The following is a 27,084-nucleotide window of genomic DNA, read 5'->3' on the forward strand; positions in this document are numbered from 1 at the left end:
TAACCTAGTTGAAATATTGTGGCAATGTGGGAGCTTGTCTTTCCTGTAATATGAAAAGTGTCCCTTTGATGCCATGCATTAGTTATGTTCTGCTGAAGTCAAGAAGGGGTTTTCTCCCACTTAAGATCTTGAGAGTGTGTCTCCCTTTCCTTTTTGGCATAAAGGACCATCACAGTTGGAGAGAAGGTTTGCGATGTGTTAGTCATAACAAGCAACTAATAAATATATAGGCTTTGCTTCATGCTTGAGATCTGAGATGAGAAGAAATTTCTCCTTCATCAGGTTAGCTAATTCTTCCTAGTCTTTTGTTGCGCTATATGGGTTGGCTTCTTAGGTCTTTTGGATATGTGGGGTAGTATACCACCTTAGCGGGTAATCTGCTCGTTGTCTAGTTTCCATCAGCCAGTGTGTGGAGGATCTAGTCTTAGAGGCTGGACTTTCTGACACTGCAGTTCCTCCTTGAAAGATGAAGACATAATTCTGTGGAACGCAAATACTTTTTGCTTGTCACATTTAATCTTAGACCTGTTTCATCCATGCAGCAATCCATGTGAGGCAAAGGAAGCTATTTGTGTGAGTGGCTTACATTGAAATTCAGGCACATTTTAACCACATCATCATTTCCTCCACACACACCTCCCCCTCCACCCAGTCATTTTTAATTGGGGTGGAATCCCCCATCATATCAGGCCTCTTCTCTGATCCAGTGCGATGGGACAGAATGTACATGAACTTCACCAACCAGTTTTCAGTCTTTTTCTGCCTGTATCAGGACCCAGAGCTACACATGTTTAGAGGCAATATAATGGGACAGTTGAAATGGTCAGTTAGCCATCTGTTGCTCATCTGTTGATAACTTGTATATAAAAACCAAGACCATTTATATTGCCCTTTTATCCTACTTGTGCACTTTTGTAGGCATATAGTTGACACCATGGGACTGTTGGATTGAAGGGGCCTTTGGTCTGCTTGGCTCTTCTTGGGATCTTATTTTGGGGAGGTGATGATAAATCAAGGCAATTATATCTATTTAAAATGGCAACAAAAAGCTGATTTAAATAGTTGATTTAAAACAGGCTTCACATTTCTTAAGAGAGAGAAAGAGTGGTGCAAATCTGACCACTAAATTGCGTTATATTACAAATAAGATTATGTACCGTGTTCTCGAAGCTACAAACATGAGTCTGACCAAACTGCGGGAGGCAGTGGAAGACAGGAGTGCTTGGCGTGCTCTGGTCCATGGGGTCACGAAGAGTCAGACATGACTAAACAACAACAACCGTGTTTCATTCTTACAAGCAGACTTTGCACCAGGACAGTTTCTGTCCTGCTGTTTTGAACAAGCTTTACTACATTTGCCTACAGCTCTATTGTTCATCCAGTTTAATATGCATTCTGTTAAAAAGCAATTCTGCGTTAGAAGTAGACTGGATTGGTGGTTTTTAAATTTGACTGCTCAGATTTTAGAGGAGAGGCTAGGGTCAATCAGTGTGTATGATGTCAAATCACTGTTAATTTTCTTTAAAGGTAAGACACCACTTCTGCAAAAAGGAAGGAGCTATATTAGCTGTGTGAATATGTACAAGTTAGTGGTACCTGCTTTGAAGCTTTTGGAAATGGTCTAAGGCTCCAAGCATGCAAATAAGCAGGGAGAGATTGTTTGATCTGCTGCTGATGTCACAATTGCTTCAAGGGAGAATGGAGCCAAGGGCTGTGGCACAAGGATGTGTCTTGGGAGGCACATAGACTTCCTTCCCCACTTGCATGTAGAAGAGGTTGTGGAACTAGAGTGCAGATGTGGCATTTCTCTGGTTCCCCTTGTAATTAATTTTTCAGCTGACCTTTAAAACTTATTAACTGTACTAATTATAAATATTAGTGTTGCGGTATCCTTTTTGTCAAACATTTCAAAAAGTTTGAGGGTTTTTAAAAATAGGAATAATTCAAATAATATTTATCTCAATTTTGTTTTACTTCTGTGTCAGTATCTTAAATATTTTTTCAAAGGCATTTTACATATTCTTAGTATATTGCACGTTGTGAATATACTTTTCAGTGTGCTCCAATGAATGGTCCATAGGATCTTCTATAGACAGGGTATTGCAAGCTGTAATAAAGAGGTGAGCAACATAATGATTCTGCCAGGATGGACTTAAACTTTCCCACAAGCAATGTGCCTCTTCCTAAATTTTTCAGAAATAGAACTTGATGTTAGGATGCCACTGAGGTTAGGAAATAATTTCAGCTAACGAAAGATTGGAAATAGACCTGTTAATTATTGATATTCCAGTGTGTAGATTGCTTTGTAAATCTTAATATGACAACTGTAAACTAAACATAAACATTTGTCTTTCTAGTTCTTCTTCACGTGTTGCTAAAGGAGATTGTAGCAAAATGAGTCTCCATGGTGCTAGTGGTGGGCATGAAAGGTCACGAGACCGACGTAGATCAAGTGATAGATCACGTGACTCCTCCCATGAAAGGCTCGAGTCTCAGCTCACCCCGTGTATCAGAAATGTGACTTCACCAACAAGACAGCATCAAGGAGGTATGTAAGGAGAGAACAGCACCTAAGGTCTTTTTTAAAAAATGTATTTCTTTAGTAACAATAGAAATCTTGACCTTGCCATATATATGAGTGGATCCTTACATTTCCTGAAGACATATGTGTTTGTTTTCTTAATTGAGGTTAAATCTAGGGTTATTTCACACATGTGATGCAAATGTAAAAACTGCATTGGCCAGTATGTTCATTGGCATTACAGATGTCCATCCTCCACTTTATTTCCACACCAGTAGTTAGCTGTGAACATAAATAGTGCAACAGAGGCCCAGAGGCTATTTATTTATGCTTCATATATGAAAAATATCCTCACTAATTTGTTCTGTGTTCATATGAAAAACTTGGATCAACAGTATATGACATCCCAACCCCAAATAGGTTATATTGTCAGTTCCTTCATTGAATCATGTGATAATGGAAAGCACTAAAACAATTAAATAGATTTATTAACAGTTGTTTTATATTGTGAACTGCCCTTAGACCTGTGGGTATAGGGTGTTATACAAAGAAGAAGAAGAAGAAGAATTATTTTTTATTATTATTATTATTATTATTATTATTATTATTATTATTATTATTATCAGGGGATAGTAATCAACCATTGTAGAGTTGGAAGTGATCCTGAGGATCATCTAGTCCAACTTCCTGCAATGCAGGAATCTCAACCAAAGTATCCATGACAGATGGCCATCCAACCTTTGCTTTAATACCTCCAAGGAAGGAGAGTCCACCACCTTCAGAGGGAGTCTGTTCCACTGTTGAACACTTCTTACTATCAGAAATTTTTTCTGATGTTTAGTTGGAATCTCCTTTCTTGTAACTTGAAGTGATTGGTTTGAGTCTTATCCTCCAGAGCGAGAGAAAACAAGCATGTTCCCTCTTCCATGTGACAGCCCTTAAGATACTTGAAGATGGCTATCCTACCTCCCCAGTCTCCCCTTATTCAGGCTAAACATACCCACCTCAAGTACTGCACACCCTTTGCACTTTTTAAGTGAACATACTTTTGATTTGCACTTTTGTAAAATGAGGTGATCTTATTTGCTTATCACAGTGAACCAGGGCTTCTGGCCTGTTGTGGTTCACCATGAGCAAGCAGCATTCTGGTGTGCACAGCCCAGTCTCTTCTCATTTCTTTCTTTCCCTGGCACAAAAAGAAATCAACCGGGAAATTTGTCACAGTGTCTGAACCTGAGATCTTAGCTTGTTCCCTACCAAGCTAGGATTCATAAGCCAACAGCAAACCATGGTTGATTATCTCAAGTCTTGAATGTAAGATGTGACTATTCCTTCCTCCCCCGCATGTATAGGTTTGCACACTGATACCTAGGACTAGAGATAACTGAAGCTTGTTTGAGAAAAAGTTGTATGTGTGAAATACCACTCCATTCATACAAGTTGTCCCCTCCCCAAGTGTTCTGTCCCAGCAGTCTGTGGGAAGGGAAACAGATCACCCACTTCCACTCTTAACCTCAGGAATTCCTATACTGTGGCAGCGATGATGACTGCTGATCTTCACTTCCTATGTCCGTGGACAAGTGCACAGAGAACCCTTCCACTGCCGCTCATAACAATAAGATTCCATTCTGTGCAGTTGTCACCCATGTAATGATAAGCAGAGCGAAGGTTAGGAGACCTTCCCCCTTTGTCGTCCTTCACATCACAAGGTCACACCCTGCTGCCACTGTACCTAAGTCTAAGATCCATGTGGTTTAATCAATACAGTGGCAGCTCTGCTTGTTGGGTCACAATAATAGCTGCCCCCTGTGAGAATGTACGTTCTGATAGTGTAGAATATTTGGACACTGCAACACCATTTACAATATTTTAATTTTTTTTTTTTTGCAGAACGTGAGAAAGATCATAGCTCATCTCGTCCAAGCAGCCCTCGACTTCAGAAAACCTCTCCAAATGGTTCCAGTAGTAGTATTGGGAACAGTAGAAACAGCAGCCAGTCAAGTTCAGACGGAAATTGCAAGAATGCTGGCGAAATGGTATATGTATACGAGAATGCAAAAGAGGGAGCTCGGAACATAAGGACTTCTGAGAGAGTAACGCTCATAGTGGACAACACTCGATTTGTTGTAGATCCTTCTGTTTTTACTGCACAGCCAAATACAATGTTGGGCAGGTCAGCATTTCTTTTTACTGCATATTCATAAACTGTACTCCCTGAATTGCTGCTCAGAACAAATGTTTGGCTTGTTCAATATTTTTATTTGTTTAAACATTTTTATTTATTTAAACAAGGATGTACACTTTGGTAACACAAAAGAACAGGAAAAACCAACAGAATGAATGAAAACTAAAACTAAACATACACAAAGTACAAATTTGGGTTGTTTCATTTACTTTCCCCAGAAAAAACAGTAATTATTTTGATGTTGGAGGGCAATAACGTTTTTTAAAAAGTTTTATTTATAAATATCAAGATACTGTCTCTGAGGTCTTATGATATTCTTAAAGCTAAAAGATTGTTAAGAATTCCAAATTGTAGCATATTTCATAGGAGTCATTTAAATATTTTTATCATGAAATAAATTGTTTTATGAAATAAATTGTTCAATTTTCTATACCTCAGTTTTACAGCTGTCTTGATTAAATATTTTTGTGCAACATTTCAGGTGAAATTAGCCTCTTTTAGAGTTGATACCTTTTCTCTCATGAAATGCAACTTAGATATTGGGTGTTTTTATCCTTGGGTAAACCTGTCCATGGTGCGACTCAGTGGGAGAGGAATACCGTATTTTTCGCTCTATAACACGCACCTGACCATAACACGCACATCGTTTTTAGAGGAGGAAAACAAGGGAAAAAATATTCTGAATGAAACAGTGGACGTATCATTTTTGTGCTTCATGCTGTGGCCACAGACATGTGATCTGATGGTGAATTTGGGGTGACCCAATGCAAAAATCCTGAGAATCCCTGTGGATCCATGCTTTGTAACCACGTTTTTGCACCATTGCAGCCCCAGGCAACAGTGGGTGCGTGATTTTTTTTTGGGGGGGGCAGGCTGTAGCCATGGACATGCTATGTGCTCTGATGGTGAATTTTGGCTGACCCAATGCAAAGTTCCTGAGGATCCATGTGTACCCATACTTTTTAACCACGTTTTTGCACCATTGCAGCCCCAGGCAACAATGGGTGTGTGATTTTGGGGGGGCAGGCTGTAGCCATGGACATGCTGTGTGCTCTGATGGTGAATTTGGGGTGACCCAATGCAAAGATCCTGAGGATCCATGTGGATCCATGCTTTGTAACCACATTTTAAGTGGGGAGGGAAGGAAAAACACAGAAGGCTAAGAATGCAGGAGAGGGCTATAACGTGAGGAAAGGAAGGCAAAAGTTTCCCCCCACCCACCCACACAAGCCAGCCACTGTTTAAGGATTTCATCCTTTTAAATGGAAGAAAGCATATTTGAATGCTGTGTGTCTCCAAAAACAAAAAGCAGGAAGTCAAATCAGAATTTTAAGCCGAACCTGTAATCTCTCTTCCCTTCACATACATTGTTCCCTCCGGAGCAGGGAGAGGATAGAAGGACGGACGCTCTGCTTTCCTCTCTTCTTGCCTGGAGGGGAGGGGCTTCCCCTGCTCTTTGTTCCGTTTGAGCAAACACAGCAACGAAACAGAGAGGGCGGGCAGTAAGACCCGGAGGCAGAATGCAGGAAAGCTGCCACTTCCTGTCTCACGGAGCTCCCTTCTCCCTGAAGCGCGGTTTGATTTTTGCCTTATTTTTCGGCTCCAGAGACCACACATTCGCTGCATAACACGCACAGACATTTCCCCTTCCTTTTTAGGAGAAAAAATCTGCGTGTTATAGAGCGAAAAATACGGTATATCTTATATGACTTTCTCTACAGTAGTTAATTACCTAATAATGAATTTCCTCATGGGATGTGACCCGTGGCGGTATTGTTCTGCAGTGAATTACCAGATTCATTTTTAGATAGTGTATAGTATTAGGGACAGTGTATAGTATTAGGGACATATCGAGGTCTGTTCTTCTAGAAACCAGTAAGGTAACTTCTGTGCTGAGTAGAGTTGGCTCTTATCAAATTCAGCAAAGGAGGTAATAAACCTTTTATGGATTGATCATTGTCCATTTTAAGCTGACATTTTACTTGAAAGCATGTATTCGTCCCTGCTACTTATGGATTAAAGGACACATTGTAGATCAAAATGACATGACCATGCAGGAGAGTGAACTAAACCCATATTACCATATTTTTTGCTAAAAAAAAAATTTGGTGTCTCATACATGGATAGTGAATGCAGAGGGGGGATGTGCGATTAATAGCAGCAGCAAGGCCTGGCGATTGGCAGTGGCGATTGGGTGGGTGATTGGTGGCTGCAGCAAGGCCTGGCGATTGGCTGCGGCAGGTGGGCTGTTGGTGGCGGTGAGTGGGCAGACAATTGGCTGTGGCGAGATGTGCGATTGGCAGTGGCGGGCAGGTGGGTGAGCGATTGGCAGAAGTGCCCCCCCCCAAGCTAAACAACTTAATTTATTAATTTCGGGTTTAAAAAAATATGGGTTGTCTTATACATGGAAAAATACAATAATTAATATGGGTTAGTTCACTCTCCTGAATAGTCTCTTTATTTTATGTGTTCATATTTTATTTGAAGTAACAAGTCACACAAATATTATCTTAGGGAAGATGTAAGAGTTATTATTTTCTGTAGCTCTTAATTTGCTACTATTCTTTCTGCAGTTTCACCTTGCTAATTTGAACACTAATGAACGTTATATATCTGAAATGACTTCTAAGCAAACCTTTTATATATATATATATCTAGGATGTTTGGATCAGGAAGAGAACACAATTTCACACGGCCCAATGAGAAAGGAGAGTATGAAGTGGCCGAGGGAATTGGCTCTACTGTGTTTCGTGCTATTCTGGTGAGATTACATTACTTGCTGCTCTTTCCACATTCATAAGTTTATGTACAAGAGGTACAGATTTTTTAAATGGTTTTGTAGAATTGAAAAAGAACACCTGAACATTCATCCTATTATATCCAGGGCCTGTGCGGGTTGTGATTGAGGGTGACTAAGGATTCCTGCAGGGCACTGCTATTCCATTGTGCGTGACATCTCTCTCTTTCATTCTCACATATATTGAATGACATTGTTTGAAAGAATAAATGCAATATGAAAATCCTTTACAATGCAGTTTTGTTTCTAGCTGTGTAATCAAAAGGCTTCAACTGAAATTGAGGGATATAAAAGGTGGTATCTATTTTTAGATATTTTATTGTCTCCAATGATAAAGAAGTTCTACATAAAAGCTTATTATTATGGACCTTTTGTATCACAGTATGGCAGTTGAGATAACTTATTTCACTACTGTGAGAACTGTTCTAGTGCCAGACATTAATTTCTGCAGTGTTTGACTCTAGACCAGTGATTTTCATCTTTCCTTGTTCACAGAACTCTTTCCATGAAACTGCTGGGTATTTCAGAGTGTTTTTGAGTGCACACTTGGTTTGCTTGAGGTGCTGCCCATTCCTCTTGAGTGTCACGTGAGCTCTGTAAGCTGAGTTATAGAACACATCCAGCACCACTGTGTTGAAACATTGTGGGGGAATAGCAGGCAAGCTGTCTTTCAAGAAACACTGTTCAATATTACTGATATTCTCATTGAAGAATCTCCAGTAATCTTCCAAGGAACATCAGGATCCCCCAGACACAGAGTTGTTTGTGGAAAAGATAGAAGAGGTGTCAGTTTGCATTTCTTAGTGCAGAAAGTATTGATTTGATGTGTAGAGACCTTTCCTAGTCTAATTAATTCGAGAGGGTACTGGAAGCTTCTTTGTGTGAAAGAAACAAGTACTGTAGAAGGTTCATGATGTTCGGGTTATTCCTTCAGAGAAGCTGAGTACAGCTGGCTTAAAGTGGTTCTGTTATCTTTTTCTATGAATGTCATGCTGACTATAATAGTAAGGCAAGAAGGAGCCTGGGTTTCACACTTTTCTATCTCTCTTTTTGTTCTGGTGTGGTGTTCTGTATATAGTATGCTTAGCGTTAAGGTTTAGTTTTATTATAAGTTATTGTTAAGTTTCAGTTAGGTCTTTTTCAACTGGATTTCTTATGGACAGTGCCAATCCTGAATGTATTGGATTTGTGACCATTATGCTCATTTGCCTTCAGCAGCAGTAAAGCTCCTGGATGAAATACAATTGCCTCTGGTCTATTTTTGGGGAATCCTGCAACATGTTTAGATTTTTTACTCTGATAGCTATACGTTGGAATCTGCTCTGGATCAATATGAGTAGAATAGTAGAATTCATGACAAGAGGAAGCTAAAATCTTTGGCCAATGTTGTAGGACAGGCAGGCATCCCCTGAGATGCACAAACCATAATAATACAGGCCATTTGGATTGTACCCAGAAGCTAATTGGTATCCAGTACAGTCATTGCAGCTCCAGCCTTCTATGTTCCTTTCATGCCACACCTGACAGAAGGTATGCTTCAGCTTTCTGCATTAGCTCTATTTTTTGCTCTGTTACCATGTAAAGGTATAATAGTAAGGTAATTTGTCTTAAGATGGCAAAACAGAATTTTTGGAGAAGTGAAAAACTTTTCAGTAAGGAATTAGATGCTCCTTTCCAGTGTTTCATGGTAGCATACGGTAATTTTCCTTTTTCTTTTTCTAAGGATTACTACAAGACTGGGGTGATCCGTTGTCCAGATGGAATATCTGTTCCTGAACTTAGAGAAGCTTGTGACTATCTCTGTATTTCTTTTGATTATAGCACTATCAAATGTAGAGACCTCAGTAAGTACACAGTTGAAACTGGATTTATATGTATGTGTTTTCAAGATATCTTGTTCTAACTGTCAAATATTTTCCTGGAATAATATTTATGCAGCAATACAGCCATCTCCCTAAAAAGAACCCCTCATTTCCAGATGACTCTCCATATGTATCATGGCATTATTTTCTTTTAGATAATTCCATAACATCATGGAAATACATAGGAGAGGCTCAATGGGGAAATGAATCTTGAAACCAACATAGCCTGTTATCTGAAGCATTCCCAACAAATTCTTTCCCTACCACAAAAACCATATTGTTCCGTTTCCCTAGTCAGGGGAACGATAGCAGAAGCTTTCCCCCTTTTTTGGTCTAGAAAAACTGTACTGACTAAAGTGTATTTAGTGTCTAAAGTGTATTTAGTGTACTGACTAAAGTGTCTTTCTTAAATAAGTGTTCAATAATATTGATTTGGCGTTCTTGATTTCAGGTGCTCTTATGCATGAATTATCAAATGACGGCGCTCGGAAACAGTTTGAATATTACCTTGAAGAAATGATACTGCCACTGATGGTAGCCAGTGCTCAAAGTGGGGAAAGAGAGTGCCACATTGTGGTGCTCACTGACGATGATGTGGTCGATTGGGATGAAGAATACCCTCCACAGATGGGGGAAGAATACTCACAAAGTAAGTCACTGAGGTTTTTTGAAGGTAAATTTGCCTCTGGGGTATTTCTCCAACAATACATGCACATATCCTCAGATAATTTTCATTAAACAAACAATAAAAACATCACTAGAAAACACCTGATGGTGATCTCTAAGAAAAAAATACTTAACTAAATAGGTAGTGGTGTTTATGAATTAGGCGCACATTGCAATACAGTTAAGGTTCTTGTTCAGTGTGGGGAATTTATTTATACAGAATGTACTTAATTGACTACATAGTATTAGAAAAGTTTTCAGTGGGTGTCTAAAAGTTGACACTGAAGGCGCCTATTGGCAAGAGTATTCCACAATAAAGGTAAAAGGTGAAGGACCCCTGGACAGTTAAGTCCAGTCAAAGGCAACTATGGGGTTGTGGCGCTCATCTCGCTTTCAGGCCAAGGGAGCCGGTGTTTGTCTACAGACAGCTTTCCGGGTTATGTGGCCAGCATGACTAAACTGTTTCTGGTGCAATGGAACACCGTGACAGAAACTAGAGTGCACGGAAATGATGTTTACCTTCCCACCTCAGCAGTACCTATTTTTCTTCTTGCACTGGCATGCTAAGTTGGCAGAAGCTGGGACAGAGCAACGGGAGCTCACCCCATCATGGGGATTTGAACTGCTGACTTTCTGATTGGCAAGCCCAAGAGGCTCAGTGGTTTAGATGACACTAAAAGCTCTGTGTCTTGTTATGAAGTGAACTGTGTCAGCTTGGGGAATGACCAGTGCCATTCCTGCAGATCTTGGTGATCGAGCTTGCATATAAGGGTTCAGGTGAGGTGTCCAGGACCTAAGTTGTTCAGGGCTTTGTAAATTAATTCAAGGATCTCAAACCTGCCTTGATAGTTGGAGGAAGCAAGGAGCGAAATGACAGCATTCAAGTGCAAAGCCTAATTTTGCTTAACCACGATTACTGACCTATTGTTATTTCCAAATTCAGCCTTTGCATAAATCCCATCGGCAAAGTGTGAACTACATCGCAGCAAATTTTGGTTAGTCCAGTTAAATTAGAAGTGAAGAAGGGAGCATTCACAAAATTTTGAAGTGGGGGCAGTACTTAAAACCTACTCCAATTTCTATTAATTATCTCACATTGGATTAAAATCTTTTGCTATGCCAGTTAGCAAAAAGCACACACTGGCCCATCACGTTGTACATGCTTTTAAGAAAAACAAATCTGGGAAAAGAGTACATGCACTTTTTAAATAATAGAAAAGCTTTCAAGAAGGAGGCCCCAGGCACACCAACTGCTTTTTAAACCTTTGCATGATGAGTCTGAAGGCCTGAAGGGACTTTTAAAGGCTTTGAGTGAATGTTCTTACAGCTGCTGCTCACAAGAGGGTTTCTGTCTTATTAGGGTACCTCCTCACAAAGAGTTTCTAATTGTATTCAGTAGAACACACTTAAAAACCTCTTTAGAGCTTCATTTTAATTGCCCAAAGGTGTAAAGAGTAGCCCAAGTACCTGGAGACACTGGGAACAGGGCTTGCCTGCAGTTTTAAAATGCTTGACCTCTGTTATTTGTGTGGCAAAGTGGGTACAAAGGATTGTCTTCCAATTAAAGTTGCAAGCATTGTAACACTGGAGGAGAATGCATCCGTTGCTTTATCGACCATTGCTGCTGAACCAGGAGTAAGCACTGCATAACGTTTTATTCATCGGTGCATTGTGTTCCCTCCCCCCAGTTATTTATAGTACAAAGTTGTATCGATTCTTCAAGTACATTGAAAACAGAGATGTGGCCAAGTCAGTCCTGAAGGAAAGAGGCCTTAAGAAGATTCGATTAGGTATAGAAGGTAAGAGGTCTTGGAATTACTTCCTAAGCTACATCAACAACAGATCTGTGTGTGTGCACTTCTGCATTTACACAAATGGAATAAGACAGGGTAGCACTGGAAGGCAGATAACTAAATTGAGAGAGAGCAACAGAGAGAGAGGAAAAAAGAGAGAAGCCTTGAACAAGAATGTAGTTGATCATTCTGAATGTATGGACCATTTCATGATTCATGTGTACATGAGTAAATCTTCCTGCGTAAGTACCAGTGCAAAGCCTACCTTGATAAATAAGCATAGCTTGAAATGTTAGTGTTTTACCTCTTGTGGTCTGTTAGCTTGTTATATATTATATGATCCTACACACAAATGACAAAAATATATTGCTTGAAGGCAGAGTGCCAATAATATCTTCAGTGGAGGGTGGAGGAGGTCCTTACATGGAGCAGTGCCTAAAACTAAAATACTTGCCTGGTGTCTTAAAGTGTTAGATTCTTTTAGATGCCCTGGAAATGAAGTACTTTTGGTTGAAACGTGCGCGAATTTTGTTTATCTTTTAATATTTCAGGTTACCCCACATACAAGGAAAAGGTTAAGAAGCGGCCTGGAGGACGGCCAGAGGTCATCTATAATTACGTCCAAAGACCTTTCATCAGGATGTCATGGGAGAAGGAAGAAGGGAAAAGTCGGCACGTTGATTTCCAGTGTGTAAAAAGTAAATCTATTACCAACCTGGCAGCAGCTGCAGCAGACATTCCCCAGGACCAGCTGGTGGTGATGCACCCCACTCCCCAAGTGGACGAGTTGGATATTCTTCCTGCCCCCCCTCAACCCAGCAACAGTGATGTGGATCCTGAGGGACAGAACTTGCCACTCTGATCTGAACTCTTGGTTAAACAAAAGCATGCTATTATAAAAATGAAGATGCTGTAATGAGCTCATACTGCACTACAATTCCAGCTTCTCTCCATTGTGTAATGAACATAAAATGTTTTAGGATATTGCAGTATGGACTTACAAAAGACCAAAGTGGGATCTGATTATGGTTTGTGGGAGTACATGTGTAACGACATCCTGAGGTTCAGTTACATACCTGCATATGTTTACCAGTAGGTTTTGTGGTATTGGTTATTTGTATGGTGGACTGTCCTCATCCTAAGGCTCTCTTGTCACAGCAGGATTTGGAAGTTACAGTTTATTCAGTATTTTGGTACACGAGTGGGCAAAATGCAGACTTAAAATTGATAGTGGCACTTTATTAATGGTGGACAAAAAGAATTCTCAAAGCCATTTTTATAGTCATGATGCACAATGTTGAGTCTAACAGTGTGCTTCTTTCAGAGACTTTCTATTCAGCTAAATGTAAATAGTTTGTTCTGAATGAAGGTGATGAGCCTACTTTGTTCTCTTATGGACGAGCACAAAATTAATTCTTGCCACTGGGGCTTTTGGATTGTGAGGTTGAGATCCAACAGCCTTCTTTTTCAGATTTATTCAGTGAAGGGTTTTTTCATGTTTGATGTGAGCCATGTTCAAGAGTCAGGAACATACGATACGGGCTTTATCTTAAAATTCTGCCTTACCTTAAATCTGTTCACATAAATATTTATTTACTGAGTTTTTTCATAAGTGTCATGGAATAGGAAAATGCAAATTGTTCACCCTTCATTTATTAACTGATTGTAAACGAGTTTTTCATTCAAATAAAAATTTCCATTATTTTAATATTAGCTGTGACAGTAATTTATTACGTATTTTTGTAAAACTAGTAACAGAATTTAGTGCCAAAATCAATGCCTTTCCCCCTCTCTTTTTAAAAATGAAATGCCCTAACAATCCACATCTGACAAAAGAAAGCATTTAATGGTATGGAAGGAACCTATATCCTATGTCCCAGTTGCAGTGATAGCATATGGGGACACAAAGATGCTGTTGTAAGGCAACTTCCTATATTTCTAAAAGTATAAGATTATATATGCAGCTCTGTAAAATCAGAAAAGACCAGTACAACAAATGGTATGTGGAAGTTATTGTCTGTAATGAGGGTAGACTGGATGGGATGTGCATCTTTGTACTGGAAGGCGTTGCAGTAAAGTGTAGGAGGACATCTAGATTATGATCATGAGATGAAAATCCTCAAGAGTCAAGAATAAGTAGAAGCCAAGGCAAGTGCAGTGACCTGGTGGTTAGCAGCACCTAACGCTGTACTTCCTCCCCTGTATGAAGGTTTTTGCATGTCGTTTTTAGGCAAAACTTCATCTCATAAGCTGGTATTTCTTCAGTCAAACCTTAACCGCTTGCTTTTGTCACCAGAATATCTCCTATGCGCCACATCTTTTTCCATGCTTCAGAAGCTAGGCTGAAACTTGTAGGCGTTTGACTGAAGAAATACATTGTAGGAAGTCCTGGTTGTGTGTGATTTGAAAAATTGCAGACCCCCATTGATGCCAGGCAATTCAATGGATTCCCATAAGCATACTTGTTCAGGTAAGGCCATCACTTGCTTAGGGGGCCCCTTGCTTTGGAAATGCATTTGTTGTTCCTTTCGCCGTTGTCATTATGCACTTCAACCAGAAGTGCTTTTTCAATCCAAGTAAATGTAATTTAGAACAAGGGAAAACATTTTATTTTAAAAATATTTAACTGTCTAATACATTACACTTCAACAATATTTATAGTAAAGGATCTTACAAGAAACAGTTTTGATACATTAGTATAAGAAATATCCATTATCCACATGGGGGACCATTTTTGTAGTGTAAAAACACACCATACAGCTGAAATGACCATTTGCATATAAAAGCTACCAGTGATGCCAGTGCTTAGTTCGCACAGTGATCTTTTCCTTTTTTTAAAAAAAATGTCAACACAAAAACAGAATCCAAAATATACAGTTAACGCAAGCTATACACAGCTAACCAAATCAAAGACGTAGGAGGAACACTGTAGCAGGTTGATCTCCACTTGGTGGTCTGAAATTACACATGGGAGAAGGATGACTGTTCTCTTGATATGGCTTTTTATGAAATTAAAACATCAAAGCAATTCAACAAGCTTCACAGATTGGAGAACTCCACCAATAATGCACTTTGATATATCCATATTTCAAAGCTATTGGGTAGCATTTACAAGGGCCATGGTAAGTCACTAAAATCAACGGGGCCTCCTAGACCCGCGTCAGCTTCCAGAAGGCTCATGATTACAGCCATTGCTGCTTCATCATTGCTGGGGCTGCTGGATCCCTGGTCGTTGTCTATCATGTCAATCCCTATATGCGAGTTTTCCCCTGGAAATAAAGCAGAAAAAATGAAAGCTATGGTATGAAAAACGGATCAGCTCTGTCCAAACAGTATACTTAAGACCCTGAGATCATCTTCTGAGACCCTCCTTCGTGTGCCCCCTCCTCAAGAGGTCCAGAGGGGGGCAACACAAGAAGGGTCCTTTCTGCAGTGGCTCCCCGTCTGTGGAATGCTCTCCCCAGGGAAGTTTGCCTGGTGCCTTCATTATACATCTTTAGGCTCCAGGCAAGAACGTTCCCTCTTTAACCAGACCTTTGGTTGATCCATTACATCCTATACCCTTTTAAAATGTGTTTTTTGTCGTTGTTGGGGAGGGGGTTATTGCGTTGCTGTTTTTATTAGGTATTTTGTGGTTTTATATCTTGATTTTATTCTGTGACCCGCCCTGAGACCCTCCCAGGTATAGGGTGGTATATAAATTTAATTGATAAAAACAGCTGAGATAAAACAATGCCTAACAACAAAGAGGCATTACTTTTCCCTTTGTTCTGTATACTTTGTTCTAAGAAATGTACTAATTCACGTTTTAAAGATTAAATATTCCTAGTTTTCTTACAAAAAATAATAATCTGATGCAGATAAACATGCAAATGAATCGGTGCTCTAGAAAACTTGTAGAATACCTTCTCTTTATAAGAGAAGAAGCAGAGGGTTAAATACTATTTGTTGGGAGGGACTCATCTGGAGAGAGGTGTTTCCTGTATCTGGTGACCCTGAAGTTTTCCCAGGATTCCATGAAGAGAAGTTTGCCCTCAAGATTTAATTCACCAATATTTTTAAGTTAGAGGGATAGGACCCTAACCCTAAGGATTTTTACTACATAGTGACTGGGAGTGAGTAGTTCAATTCTCCATTCCTTCTTTTATTTGTCTTACATGGTTATATACTTACCAAGAATGGAAGAATTGTCAGAATACGGGTAGCCCGGATTGTCTTGGATCTGGCTAGATAGTAAACTGGCAGGAGGAATGTCTGGAGTTCCACCATTCAAAATCTAAAGAGAAATAGATAAAACATAACAGACTTTAGTCTCTAGCATGATCTGAGCACTCTGATCGTAGTATATTTTGCACACATGATCCTGATACAAACTGTTAACATTTACAGAGCTTATGTTCTGACATTATTTATTTATTTATTCAACCAACCAACCAACCATTAAGCTGCCCTTCACCTGGCTCAGGAACCCAGAGTGACTTACAAAATACTAATGAAAGTTAAGCAAGTTAACAATAAATGGGTCAAATTTTTAAAAAACCAATACCAAAAAAATTGTACACCTTTTCATAATTTCTCCTGATTTCTACACGTTATGGTATCATGCTATGGTGAATCTTAGGAACTTTGCGGCTTTAACACCTGAATTTGAAGCAGAGGGAACCATTTGTCAACTTTCGGAGGATATTATTAACTTCAAATTTACATTATGACTCAGCAAGAATTTCCCTTTGGGCCTAGCAACAACCCATTCACAATGTAACAAGTCATCACATGGGGCTTTTCTTCCCACTGAAACCCGCTAGGCTGCGGAAATGACAGGTGAGTCAACATGTGATGAAAGCTTATTTTAGTGCTTATGTTAATAGCTCTGCTAGTCAAGCTATACTGTCATTGGAATGATTTAAATGTGCTGCAAGTGAACCAATAATAGATCAATATAAAATCTCTGAATAGCCAACTTATTTTTTTAGCACTATAATTAAAAAACATGGAGTTACAGGCAATTACATTTTTATTTCTGGCAGTAAAATGACCTGGTAAGTCCCCACCTTGCATTCCAAAGGCCCCAGGTTCAATACTTGGCATCTCCAGGCAGGACTTGGAGACAGCCACTGCCGGTCAGTGTAGGGCAGATCTTTCCAAACTTGTCATGATGGTGACACACTTTTTAGATATGCATCATTTTGCAACACAGTAATTCAGTTTCACTAGCAAACTGGAGGTTAAACTAACCCCTTTCCAGCCCCTGGAGGAGTGCGGGGAGCATTCGCACAACACACCTACACACTGCAGCCGACACACTCATGTGTCACGACACAGTTTGGAAAGCTCTGGTGTAGGGAATACTGAGCTAGGTGGGCCATTGGTCTAACTTGGTAGAAAGACAGATTCCTAATGTGGTTTGTCACCTGGTTTGCAGTCACATAGCTATTTGGGGGGTTGCAAACTTAAAAAAAGACTCAGTCCCTGTCTAAATAAGTTTTGTTCTCTTGCACTCTTATGCAGGCACTGGTGCCACCTCCAGGGGGCCCTAGAGGCCTGGGCACACACATAATTTTTGCTGTGGGAGCCTAATTGTAACTATTACTGGCATGTTTTACTACCATTTCATATACAAAGAAAGTTCAATTGAAATGTCGCTTAGGAAACTTTCAGCACCTACTCTGCTCTTTTGAAATGAGGGCAAGGGAGGAGAGGAGGGAACCTAAAACCTAAACAAAAGCCAGCCGGGAAGATCATGCCAGTACTAAATGTTCACCAGGAGATGGCAGAAGCACATTTCAAAAAGGAGTCATCGCATCAGTAAGGATGTTTGAAATGCTTGCTGTGTTAGGTGGATCTGTGTGCAGCATTATCAAAATCTGCTTCACAGGGAGGAAGGGTTGGGGTGTGCAAATCAGGAGGGTCATGGGCAGAGGAGGAGGAGCAGGAGGAAGAAGAAGAAGAAGAAAAAGAGGAGGAGTTCGGATTTGACATCCCGCTTTATCACTACCCGAAGGAGTCTCAAAGCGGCTAACATTCTCCTTTCCCTTCCTCCCCCACAACAAGCACTCTGTGAGGTGAGTGGGGCTGAGAGACTTCTGAGAAGTGTGACTAGCCAAAGGTCACCCAGCAGCTGCATGTGGAGGAGCGGGGAAGCGAACCCGGTTCACCAGATTACGAGTCCACCACTTTTAACCACTACACCACACTGGAAATACTGCAATGCAGGAGGGTGTGGCGAGATGGGCAAACGAGCAAATTGGCACTTGCTGACTGTGGTCCCTTGTAGGCCACCAAATAACTGTCAGTCCTAGGCAGCCATGCCCACTTACTTCCCTTGCGGAGCTGGCGAATGTCAGGTTGGCCTACAATAAAAAAAATTATCATCCATGACAATAGGGGACTGAGGTGGCAAGTATTACGGAAACCTGGGAAGGTGGGTGGGCAGACTTGACCTGTTTCAGCTGAGCACACCTGGGTATTCATTGCCGCATGAGCATTGGTTGGAGAAATCTAGGGTGGCCATTACTGTCATTCCTAAATCTCTGTCTTTCAACAGGAAGGCAATACACCAGCATGATGGATTTGATTGTATGTGCCTGGTGTTGGGCCAGGGAAAGAGAATAGGAATGTAATTGGTGCACTGCCTGCCCCACCACCCTACCGTCTTCCTGTCCAATCTGGTTGCAGCAATAATGTTTGAGAACCCCAAAGGGTTTGTTCTGAGGGACCAGCAGTGACACCAAAGGCATGATATTGGGCAACAGCCATGGGGCTGTCTCAGTACATCATGGGCTCAAGACGGGTTGCAGGTAAATGCACTGTGTCTGATGCATGCTACTGAGTGGACTGGATGTGCCTCTGTGGCTGAAGGTGTCATGGACAGGCCACTTCCTAGTAGTTTGGACTGATGGTGGCAGTACCAACTCCAGTGATTGCTAAATGCTTTGGGTGAGTTTCCAGCTGGTCTATCTGACACTCCTGTGGAAGCCTTGGTCTTGCTACAGGGTGGCAAGAGTTGCATTGGGAGAGACACAGGGAGAGTATAACCCTGTTGATTTTCCTCAGTATCTTAGCAGCTTTTGATACTGTCAACCATGGTATCCTCTTGGAGTGGATCTGTGGTCTGGAGCTACTGTGATACAGTGATTCTGCTGCTACCTGCAGGGTTGTTTCCAGGGTGTGGGACTGGCCAATTTCTGTTTGGCCCCATCGGGAGTTGAGCTGTGGAGTCCCACAAGGTTCCATCTTGTCCCCAGTGCCACTGCCATTGGATGTGGTCATCAGGTGGTTTGGAGCCCAGAGGCATCAATATGTTGATAGCATCTAGATCTATCTCTCTAGACCATGAGATGGAGCTGTGCTAGTGCGGAATTGGTGCATGAAAGCAGCGAATCGGGGTAAGGGCCAAGATGGCAAATCACATTGAAAATTGAAAACTTGTGCATTTGCTGTAGAGAGATAACTTTTGGGCAATTTGAAAAGTAACTTTGTTGGCTGTACGTGTTCCAAAAATATTCAGAATGGACCTTACTCTTCCCCTGAATTGAGCTGCTGAGAATTCAGCCCTACAGAATACTAATCTAGCAACAGGAAGTTCTCACAGGATGTCTGCGCATTTGCAGAACAAATGTGTGAGACTGCTGAGAGAAGCCTAGCAATTTTAAAGACCCCATCTCACCTTTTTGCCTCCTGGCGAAGAAGTGTCAGGGGGAGGTGTGCTGGTCATGTTTAATGGACTAGAGCCACAGCTTGAAGGCGAAGAGCCTCTTATCCTGTCAAAACAAAAGCAGTCAGATTAGAAAGGTTATGCTAAACAATGCAATTAATGTTTGACCAAATTATCGTATTCATGGCAACCTGTCCCCTACCCACCTTGGAAGACTGTACCCAAGGAGGTCCTATCTCTCCCATTATCAGGTGTGTGAGAGATGATGCTCTGGTTAGGACTTAGCATTTTGAATTTTAACATGCCAGAGGCGTTAATCTGTTCTGGTTTACAATGCCTTGGTGTTCTCAATTGTGTACATTATTGGAAGTAGAAAACATAACATGAGGAATTTCCCACTGACTATAACCAGCGATATTTTTCTAGAAAAAAAAGGTGCCGGAACTCACCATGAACACCTCCCTCATTCTCTTAGAATGGCAATGGTGCCCTCCTGAGAGGTGCCACAACTGAGATCCGGCAAATTCCAGCTGAAAAAAAGCCCTGACTATACCACTTATGGTTCTTTTCTCCCTCTCCCCTATCAGGGATCAACATAATTTTGAGGCCGAGGTTTTGACCATTTGGGGTCATTGCTCTCAACATAACCCAATATATCGCCACACATTTTTCTCTCTACATTTCTACAAAAACAGCTACACCACTTACACAGACTGCTGTAAATGCATCAAGAGAGAACACACTTGGTGATAAAAGTGAATGCATATTTGTTCTGGACTTGTCAGGTTTGCCTCCTGCTCCTACAACGACCAACAGTAACACTACAGCAGCTATTGATTTCTTGTAACCTGAAAGCAACTAAACAGGGATACTTGCTATTTATGGAAAGGAAGCATCTGGTCACCTTTTCTTCTTTTTTTTAGAAATAGAGCTTGAGATGGAAGAACAGCACTGGGGCTTTCCTCACCTGTGAATCTCCATAATTTCTTCAGCAATCATTCTGCCAATTTTTCCAGCTCCTGCTCTTGTTCCACCTGGAATGCCAGGGACTGTTGGAAGGGATCTTTTGGGACCACCTTTATAAAGGGGGGAGGAGAGAACATAAAGAACTACACCCTTTCTGCTTGCACATTCTGAACACACATGAAAAATTTAGCAGAAAGCAGAAAATGTCCCTTGTCCAGCACTCTCTCCTCCATTTCCAATGTTAAATACTTTACTTCAGTAGTCATTGAGTTGTATCCAATGTAGCACCACGTTAGGGTCCTGGCAGTGCAAGGATTTCTGCTTGCACAACAGGACTCCTCCCATCCCACCCCCAAATCCTTTGTGCATCCTCCAAATCTGTTCTGGGGTCCCCCAACTGAGGTCCAGCTCTTAGGGCCTTCTGGCAGTTCCCTCACTGCGAGAAGTGAGGTTACAGGGAACCAGGCAGAGAGCCTTCTTGGTAGTGGCACCCGCCCTGTGGAGCGCCCTCCCAACAGATGTCAAGGAAATAAACAACGATCTGACATTTAGAAGACATCTGAAGGCAGCCCTGTATTGGGAAGTTTTTAATGTTTGATGTTTGATTGTGTTTTTAATATTCTGTTGGGAGCCGCCCAGAGTGGCTGGGGAAACCTAGCCAGATGGGTGGGGTATAAATTTATTTATTTATTTTTAAGGGAGTGAGGTCCTGTTGTGTAAATCCTTGCACCGTTGAGAAGAGTTTGTTGGATATAGCCCAATGATTCCAGTCATTGCTGTAGCAGCGCAACAACTTCAACCCTAAAAAAAGCTCAGCGACGTTGGTCAACCCTCAGGCATGTTCACTTCATCAAATCTGGCCCTCTTTGAAAAAAGTCTGGGCACCCCTGGGCTACTTGTTCAAATGACTTCCAAAGGAAGGTGTATAGAATGACAGACAGGACACCTACATATTTTGACCGACAAGGGATATGTTATTAACAGCTAAAGTGAGCCAAGTTAGAGTTTGTTAGAGTAAGACTAGGAACATCCAGCTTCAGATCTGCACTCAGTAATGAAGTAAAACTTAACTCCTATGTTACACTAACTTCACGTGTGTTCTTTGGCTCAGGGGCTCATTTGGACTCTGATATTTGGCACTTGAGGCTCGTGAAATTTAGTGAGCTTCTTGGCTCCAAAAAGAGCCACTTAGAACATGGGCTTGTCTGGCTGACTTAGCTTTGATGGTGGAACACCAAATTGGCTAAAGGGGCTAAAAGGTGGCTATGAATGGCTTTGCACTGTATGGTGCTCTAGTTACCTTCTCCAGCCTGGAGCACACTGTCCATGCTGTGCGGTGAAGCTGAAAGCTGTGGGAAAGTCGCGTCTCCCCCATCAAGTACATTGGCGCTGCAGGGAGGGAGGTTTCAAAAGAAACAGAAAGACAAATGAGACCCTTGGCTTGCATGCAGCCGGTCACCATGTTTCCTCTTTTCAGATCATAGCCACAAAGTGAAAGACACACAGAAGAAATTACAAGCTTTGCATTACAAACTGATCATCAAGAAACAGATCATATGTTGCACAAAAGACAAAAACGTATACATCACGTTTCTGTCTTCCTGTTTGCAATACGTAAAGTAGAACTGGGATTTCCAGATCTCAGCAGCAGCAGCAGGGGTGAGATCCACTACACATTACAGCAGAATCAAGGAAGGAGGAAGGGCCGTTTACATGCTTGGAACATTAGGGAACATAGGAAGCTGCATTATGTGGAATCAGACCATCTAGTTTGGTCATGTCTAGCATCTGGCAGCATCTCTCCAGAGTTTCAGGTAGAAGTCTCTCCCACCCCTAGTTGGAGATGCCAAGGATCAAACCAAGGCCCTTCTACATGCTTTGACACCAAGCTTCGCCCCTTCCCATTCATGCTTCTGTTTTTCCTATTCATTTTTTGTCCCTTGAAGAAATTCTGAAATGATACCCCTAAATTATAGGCCAGAACCTACATTGCAATGGAGCATGGCAACCAAAGTAGTTGCCTTCCCTGAACCCAAGGCAATCATCAAGGTGAAGACCCTTATTTTGCAGAAGGTTAAATCTATTCTTGTCCTTCTGGCAAACCAATTAGTCTAAATTGGAGCATTCTGTTATATTTGAACATCAGGACTATTTGGCTGTTTCCAGTTCAGCCATTATTTGATTAAACATATCTTGACATTGAAAAGCAGATCAAGTGGCTCAATGAAGTGGTATGGACCTATGTAAAATACTGTCTTGTTGACAAGTTGAGGCCAGGCAGTATGTAGGGTCCAGTTTTGCAGGCCACTTCATACCACTGGACCTAACAAAACTGTGAAGTCAATGGGAATGTCTGTGTATGCTTCGTTACCAAGCAGATAACAATGTGCTGATTTTCTACGTCTGCTTGTAACTCCTTTGAGACATAGAAAGGAGGATTAAGTGCCCAGCTTATCAGCTGAAGAAAAATACTTACGATACCACTGTGTTCGTTGAGACAATATATTCTACTTCTTTGGTCCACGGGTTCATGAAACTGAACCAACAACTCCTCAGTGTAATAAAAGATCCATCTTTGACTTTAAACTTGTAACAATTAGTATTAATTTTCTCTCTCGACTGTAAAACTGAAAGAAGGGGGAAATGGGACAAAAGTTAATATAAATGCACACTCCCTAGATAGTCTTGTGTGTTCATCACTTCCCATTGTGCGTTCCTTCCCACTGTGGCAAATTTCCTACATATGCACTATTATAATTACAACATCAACTTAAAATTTTCCCATTATTCAATTTATCCAGGTTGTGTTTCCTAACCACTCTTTCTTAATAAAAAACAGAAATAAAGTCAGAAATTTAATAAGTTTGGAATTATCTACCACCCCCTTGCATTTTTATTTTTTGTTTTGCTTATTTTACCTTGTCGATGACATTCTGCAAGATGCCCTATATCGTCTTGATGAAAATATTCATAACACGAAGTACCTAGAAGTTCCTGCGGTAAATATGCCAGAATTGCAGTTGCCCTAAAATATAAAAGGTTGTTTAGCTTACAAAAATTATACTTAGGCAAAAACTACTATATAAAAAAGGAGTGCCAACAGACCAGAAACAGATTGGCATGGCCTGCTCCTTTGTCTTCAAGGAGAAACTTTTACTGTCAGAGAGAAAGACTGCAAAAAACATGGGCCCTCACACTGAAGCTCTTGCCTCTCCCTTCTGTTGTCACAACCAATGCTAATTATTCAGTATATAACAGCTCAATGTGGGAACACAGTTTCAGAAAATATGGCAGAGGGGTGGAGCAAAGCAGGCACTTTATGGATTTATTTAAATGCATTTACAAACTACTTAATATTTCAAAAATCTCCAAGCAATGTCCCAAAAGAGATATGCCAACCACAAATGGACAGAGGTACGCAAGCACAATGCCACTGATTTCAATGGGCTTCAAATGCCTGTAACTGGATGTTGGATTTTTGTGGTTACGGTCAAAACTCAGTCTATTAACAAATCAAGAAATTAAGTTCATGTATGTGCATGCTTTTGGTGCAGTGTTAAAAAAGGGGTGATAGCAAATGTGCATTGAGTGTGAGACCAAATGTACAAAGAAATGTAAAATAAGAAGTGACAAAAATGTATATTATTTGAGAGATTATTCATGAAACCTTTTCTTTTCCACCTCTGCTCTGTAATCTGCATGTTATGATTTAGCTGCTAGTAATAGGATCTTCCTTCCTGTTGCCAGGACAGTAGGTTGGCATGGAAATCTCTTGCATGCAAATATATTTCTTCTGATATTCTATCAGTAGTTTTTAAGGTACCATCTGCTTTAGCATCTGTATTCCAGATAACTTTGGGGAGGCTTTGCCAAGTATTTTCAATTTAGCTATTGGCATAAAAGAGAAACTCACTTATGAAAGTACTCAAGGAAATAAATAAACATGATGAGCACCCCCAAGGTTAAAGATCCAAATAAGTTTCTGTCTTCCACTAAATCCAGATTAGCTCTTCTGGCTGCCAACTGGCTGAATATATTATAGTCCAGAAAGCTAAAGGTTTATTTTCATACTACAATAAGGAATATAACTTCCCATGGTAACTTATTAACACTGGAGAACATTTTCTAGTTATTAGCTCTTACCATTTAATATTTAACTGGCAAGGGTTAAAATGGAAACACGACCAAATGAACGAATATATAGCAATTCTCCAATGTATTCATATATTTAGAAATCCAAAGTGATATAATCCCTCCTTGCACCAAACTGAAAACATGTGAGAGCAGTAGCTCCAGTATAGAAATGGATTGCTGCCCACAATGACGTTGCTCACTTCAGTAGAAAGCTATAAAGGTGGCATTTTGCTGTAACATTACAGAAAGCTTTCAACCAAAGCTGAAATTGTAGTCAAAATTTCATTTTTGTGGCATGTCATGTTCTCTTTGGCATGCCAAAAATGAAGGGGGAAAGGGGTGCACAGCAAATATGCCACACAGCCATGCTAATTATTCAGTTATGACTGTGAAAAGTTCCTTCACCCTCAAAACAACCTTCACTTGCACCAAACGGAGAGTGAAAGGCAGGTTGTGCATCTTTGCATAAAAGAATCACATTTGTTCTTTTATATCCCTTTAATAACCTCCCTTCTAAATACTAAGCAGGGGCATAGTTTGGTTTAATAAATCAAGCGCAAATGAATGATAATGCAACAAAAGTGGAAGCTTCATGTATTTTCTCTTTATCGGCAACCCCTTCTATTCCTCACCTTTTATAAAGTTAAAGTAAATTCAAAGGATTTAATTTAGGGAAGCCATGGGTGTATTTTTACAACCCAGTGGGGGGTAACTATGATCTTGTAAGGCTGAGAGCTCTTGCACCTACTCTGGCCAGTCTCATTATTTCATTTATCAGTTTCTTCCCACAAGGAGTCTCAGAACGGCTTATAAAAATAACAATCCATAATACAAATAATATTAAAATAAAAAAGCAACACTAAAAATAATCAAATCATAAACACAACACGAGCTCTCCCCCACAACGTAAGCATCCCTGCCAAAGACTAACCCTTTTAATTGTAATTTCTTTTAAACTGTTTTTAATGCTGCATTTTAAATGGTTGCTACCTGCCCTGGGGCCTTAGGATAACAGGCAGGTAATAAGTTAACAATAACAACAAATGCAACAAGGGATAAATACACAATTGACTGGGAGAAATGTCTTTCCTGACATCAAAAAGATGCCAATGCCTGGGGCTGGTGAACCTTCCGGAGGAGAGCATTCCACAAATAGAGGGTCACCCCTGAAAAGGCCCTTTGGACTGTTGCTAAGAAGGGCCTTCAGTGTTTACCTCAAGCCATAGATATAGGTAAAGGAGGTTCATAGTTTACTAATGTCTGGGCCATTGAAGACTTTGTGGGTTAAAATCAGCATTCTGAATTTGGTCTAGAAACAAATCAGTCAGATTGTGCTTTGTTTCCTGTGCTATGCTAGGAGGAAAGGAGATAACATGAGCACCATGGGGGGTTGTGGATTGCATCCCATTTTTCTAACCAAAAAGTTTAATTATTATTCATCAAACTAGGTGTCAATATTCTTGAGCAACAAATGATTACATTTATGATACAGGGATTCTGCCTTTCAGGGTGAGAAGTAATTTAGAGTCACAAACTGTGGATACATAATTGCTCCAAAAGTACTTTGCAATTACTTATTTTCATAACTAATATTATTGCTGTTCTGAATAAAAACATTAGTAGGTAAAAGAATAAACTTAAGTCAACAGACCATTGTCCTGATAGCATGAATTAAAGATGTTGTTCTTACCTCTGGTCTACAAATACAAATTTCCCATCAATTGCATGCCGAGAAACATATTCTGTCGGTTTAACCCTGATCTCTCCATTTACTGGTTGAGGAACTACATGAGGATGTAACCGTCCAATTGCAACGAGACAGCTTAAATTACAGCCTTCATTATCAGGCTCATTGTCTTCGTCTAGTCCCATTTTTGTTGGTGGCCAGCTTTTTAAATATCCTGTGCTATGGATAGTGCAAAAGCTTTTCCGGTCTGCTACAAAAGAAAATAAGGTTTATGTCATCAGTACTGCATTGGTGGGAAAATGGCAACTTGTGTTCAGGCACATGAAACATCTGGCATCTTCTTCAACTTCTGAAGAGCTGTACAATGTGCAACAGGCTGTATGTATGCAGACTTCCATGCATATGCTTGGTCCAGGACCAGGAGTTCTTAGTTTCTTCAGGACCAGGAGTTCTTAGTTTCTTGGTGAAGAAACCAAGAACTAATCGGTTGGGCAGGAAGAGGATCAAGAAGGTGCTACAGCAGTGCTGAACAAAGACATCTGCCCAAGTGGTATCGTGCAATTCTTGGATCATCATCTCGGTCAGCAGCTGGTAGTTTTAGCTGACCATAAACCAGAGATCCATCAACAGTCTGCAGGAAAAGCTCCTCATGGCGGGCTCCAGAAGGGTCATGCAGTGGGTTCCAAGAAGCCACTGCTGTTTGGTGGCCCACCACAGGTAGCAAGATCAGGTTCCCATTAGCAGAGTCCAGCTCTTGCACACCTACCTAGTTGTTATCATGGACCTTCAGAAGAGGACATGTGCTGCCTTGTTAGTAAG

General features: G+C 40.7%; 2 protein-coding genes across 8 annotated transcripts in view; one reads left to right on the forward strand and one right to left on the reverse strand.

Annotated features, from left to right (window-relative positions):
- The window catches only part of BTBD10 (BTB domain containing 10), a 29,993-nt gene extending 16,461 nt beyond the window's left edge, over nt 1-13,532 (forward strand). For 6 of the 7 annotated variants that reach the window (XM_082194102.1, XM_082194097.1, XM_082194101.1 and 3 more), the window contains 7 exons: nt 2,358-2,548; nt 4,412-4,694; nt 7,365-7,467; nt 9,227-9,347; nt 9,817-10,014; nt 11,720-11,830; nt 12,376-13,532. In XM_082194102.1, the coding sequence (XP_082050228.1) occupies nt 2,395-2,548; nt 4,412-4,694; nt 7,365-7,467; nt 9,227-9,347; nt 9,817-10,014; nt 11,720-11,830; nt 12,376-12,686 (1,281 nt within the window). In that variant the 5' untranslated portion in view covers nt 2,358-2,394 and the 3' untranslated portion in view covers nt 12,687-13,532. Of the gene's footprint in view, nt 1-1,702; nt 1,821-2,357; nt 2,549-4,411; nt 4,695-7,364; nt 7,468-9,226; nt 9,348-9,816; nt 10,015-11,719; nt 11,831-12,375 lie in introns of those variants that run through there. The other variant, XM_082194103.1, reaches the window with a different exon arrangement.
- Nucleotides 13,533-14,410: 878 nt separating this feature from the next.
- Nucleotides 14,411-27,084, reverse strand: part of BMAL1 (basic helix-loop-helix ARNT like 1) — a 45,277-nt gene continuing 32,603 nt past the window's right edge. The window contains exons 12-19 of the mRNA XM_082193605.1: nt 26,269-26,515; nt 23,363-23,469; nt 22,921-23,071; nt 21,745-21,833; nt 20,446-20,554; nt 19,491-19,584; nt 15,998-16,100; nt 14,411-15,093 (exon numbers count right to left, since the gene is read on the reverse strand). Coding sequence (XP_082049731.1) covers nt 14,933-15,093; nt 15,998-16,100; nt 19,491-19,584; nt 20,446-20,554; nt 21,745-21,833; nt 22,921-23,071; nt 23,363-23,469; nt 26,269-26,515 — 1,061 coding nt within the window. The 3' untranslated portion in view covers nt 14,411-14,932. The remainder of the gene's footprint in view (nt 15,094-15,997; nt 16,101-19,490; nt 19,585-20,445; nt 20,555-21,744; nt 21,834-22,920; nt 23,072-23,362; nt 23,470-26,268; nt 26,516-27,084) is intronic.

Source organism: Podarcis vaucheri (genome assembly GCF_965113315.1).
Source record: "Podarcis vaucheri genome assembly, chromosome: 1".
Taxonomy (NCBI): Eukaryota; Metazoa; Chordata; class Lepidosauria; order Squamata; family Lacertidae; genus Podarcis; species Podarcis vaucheri.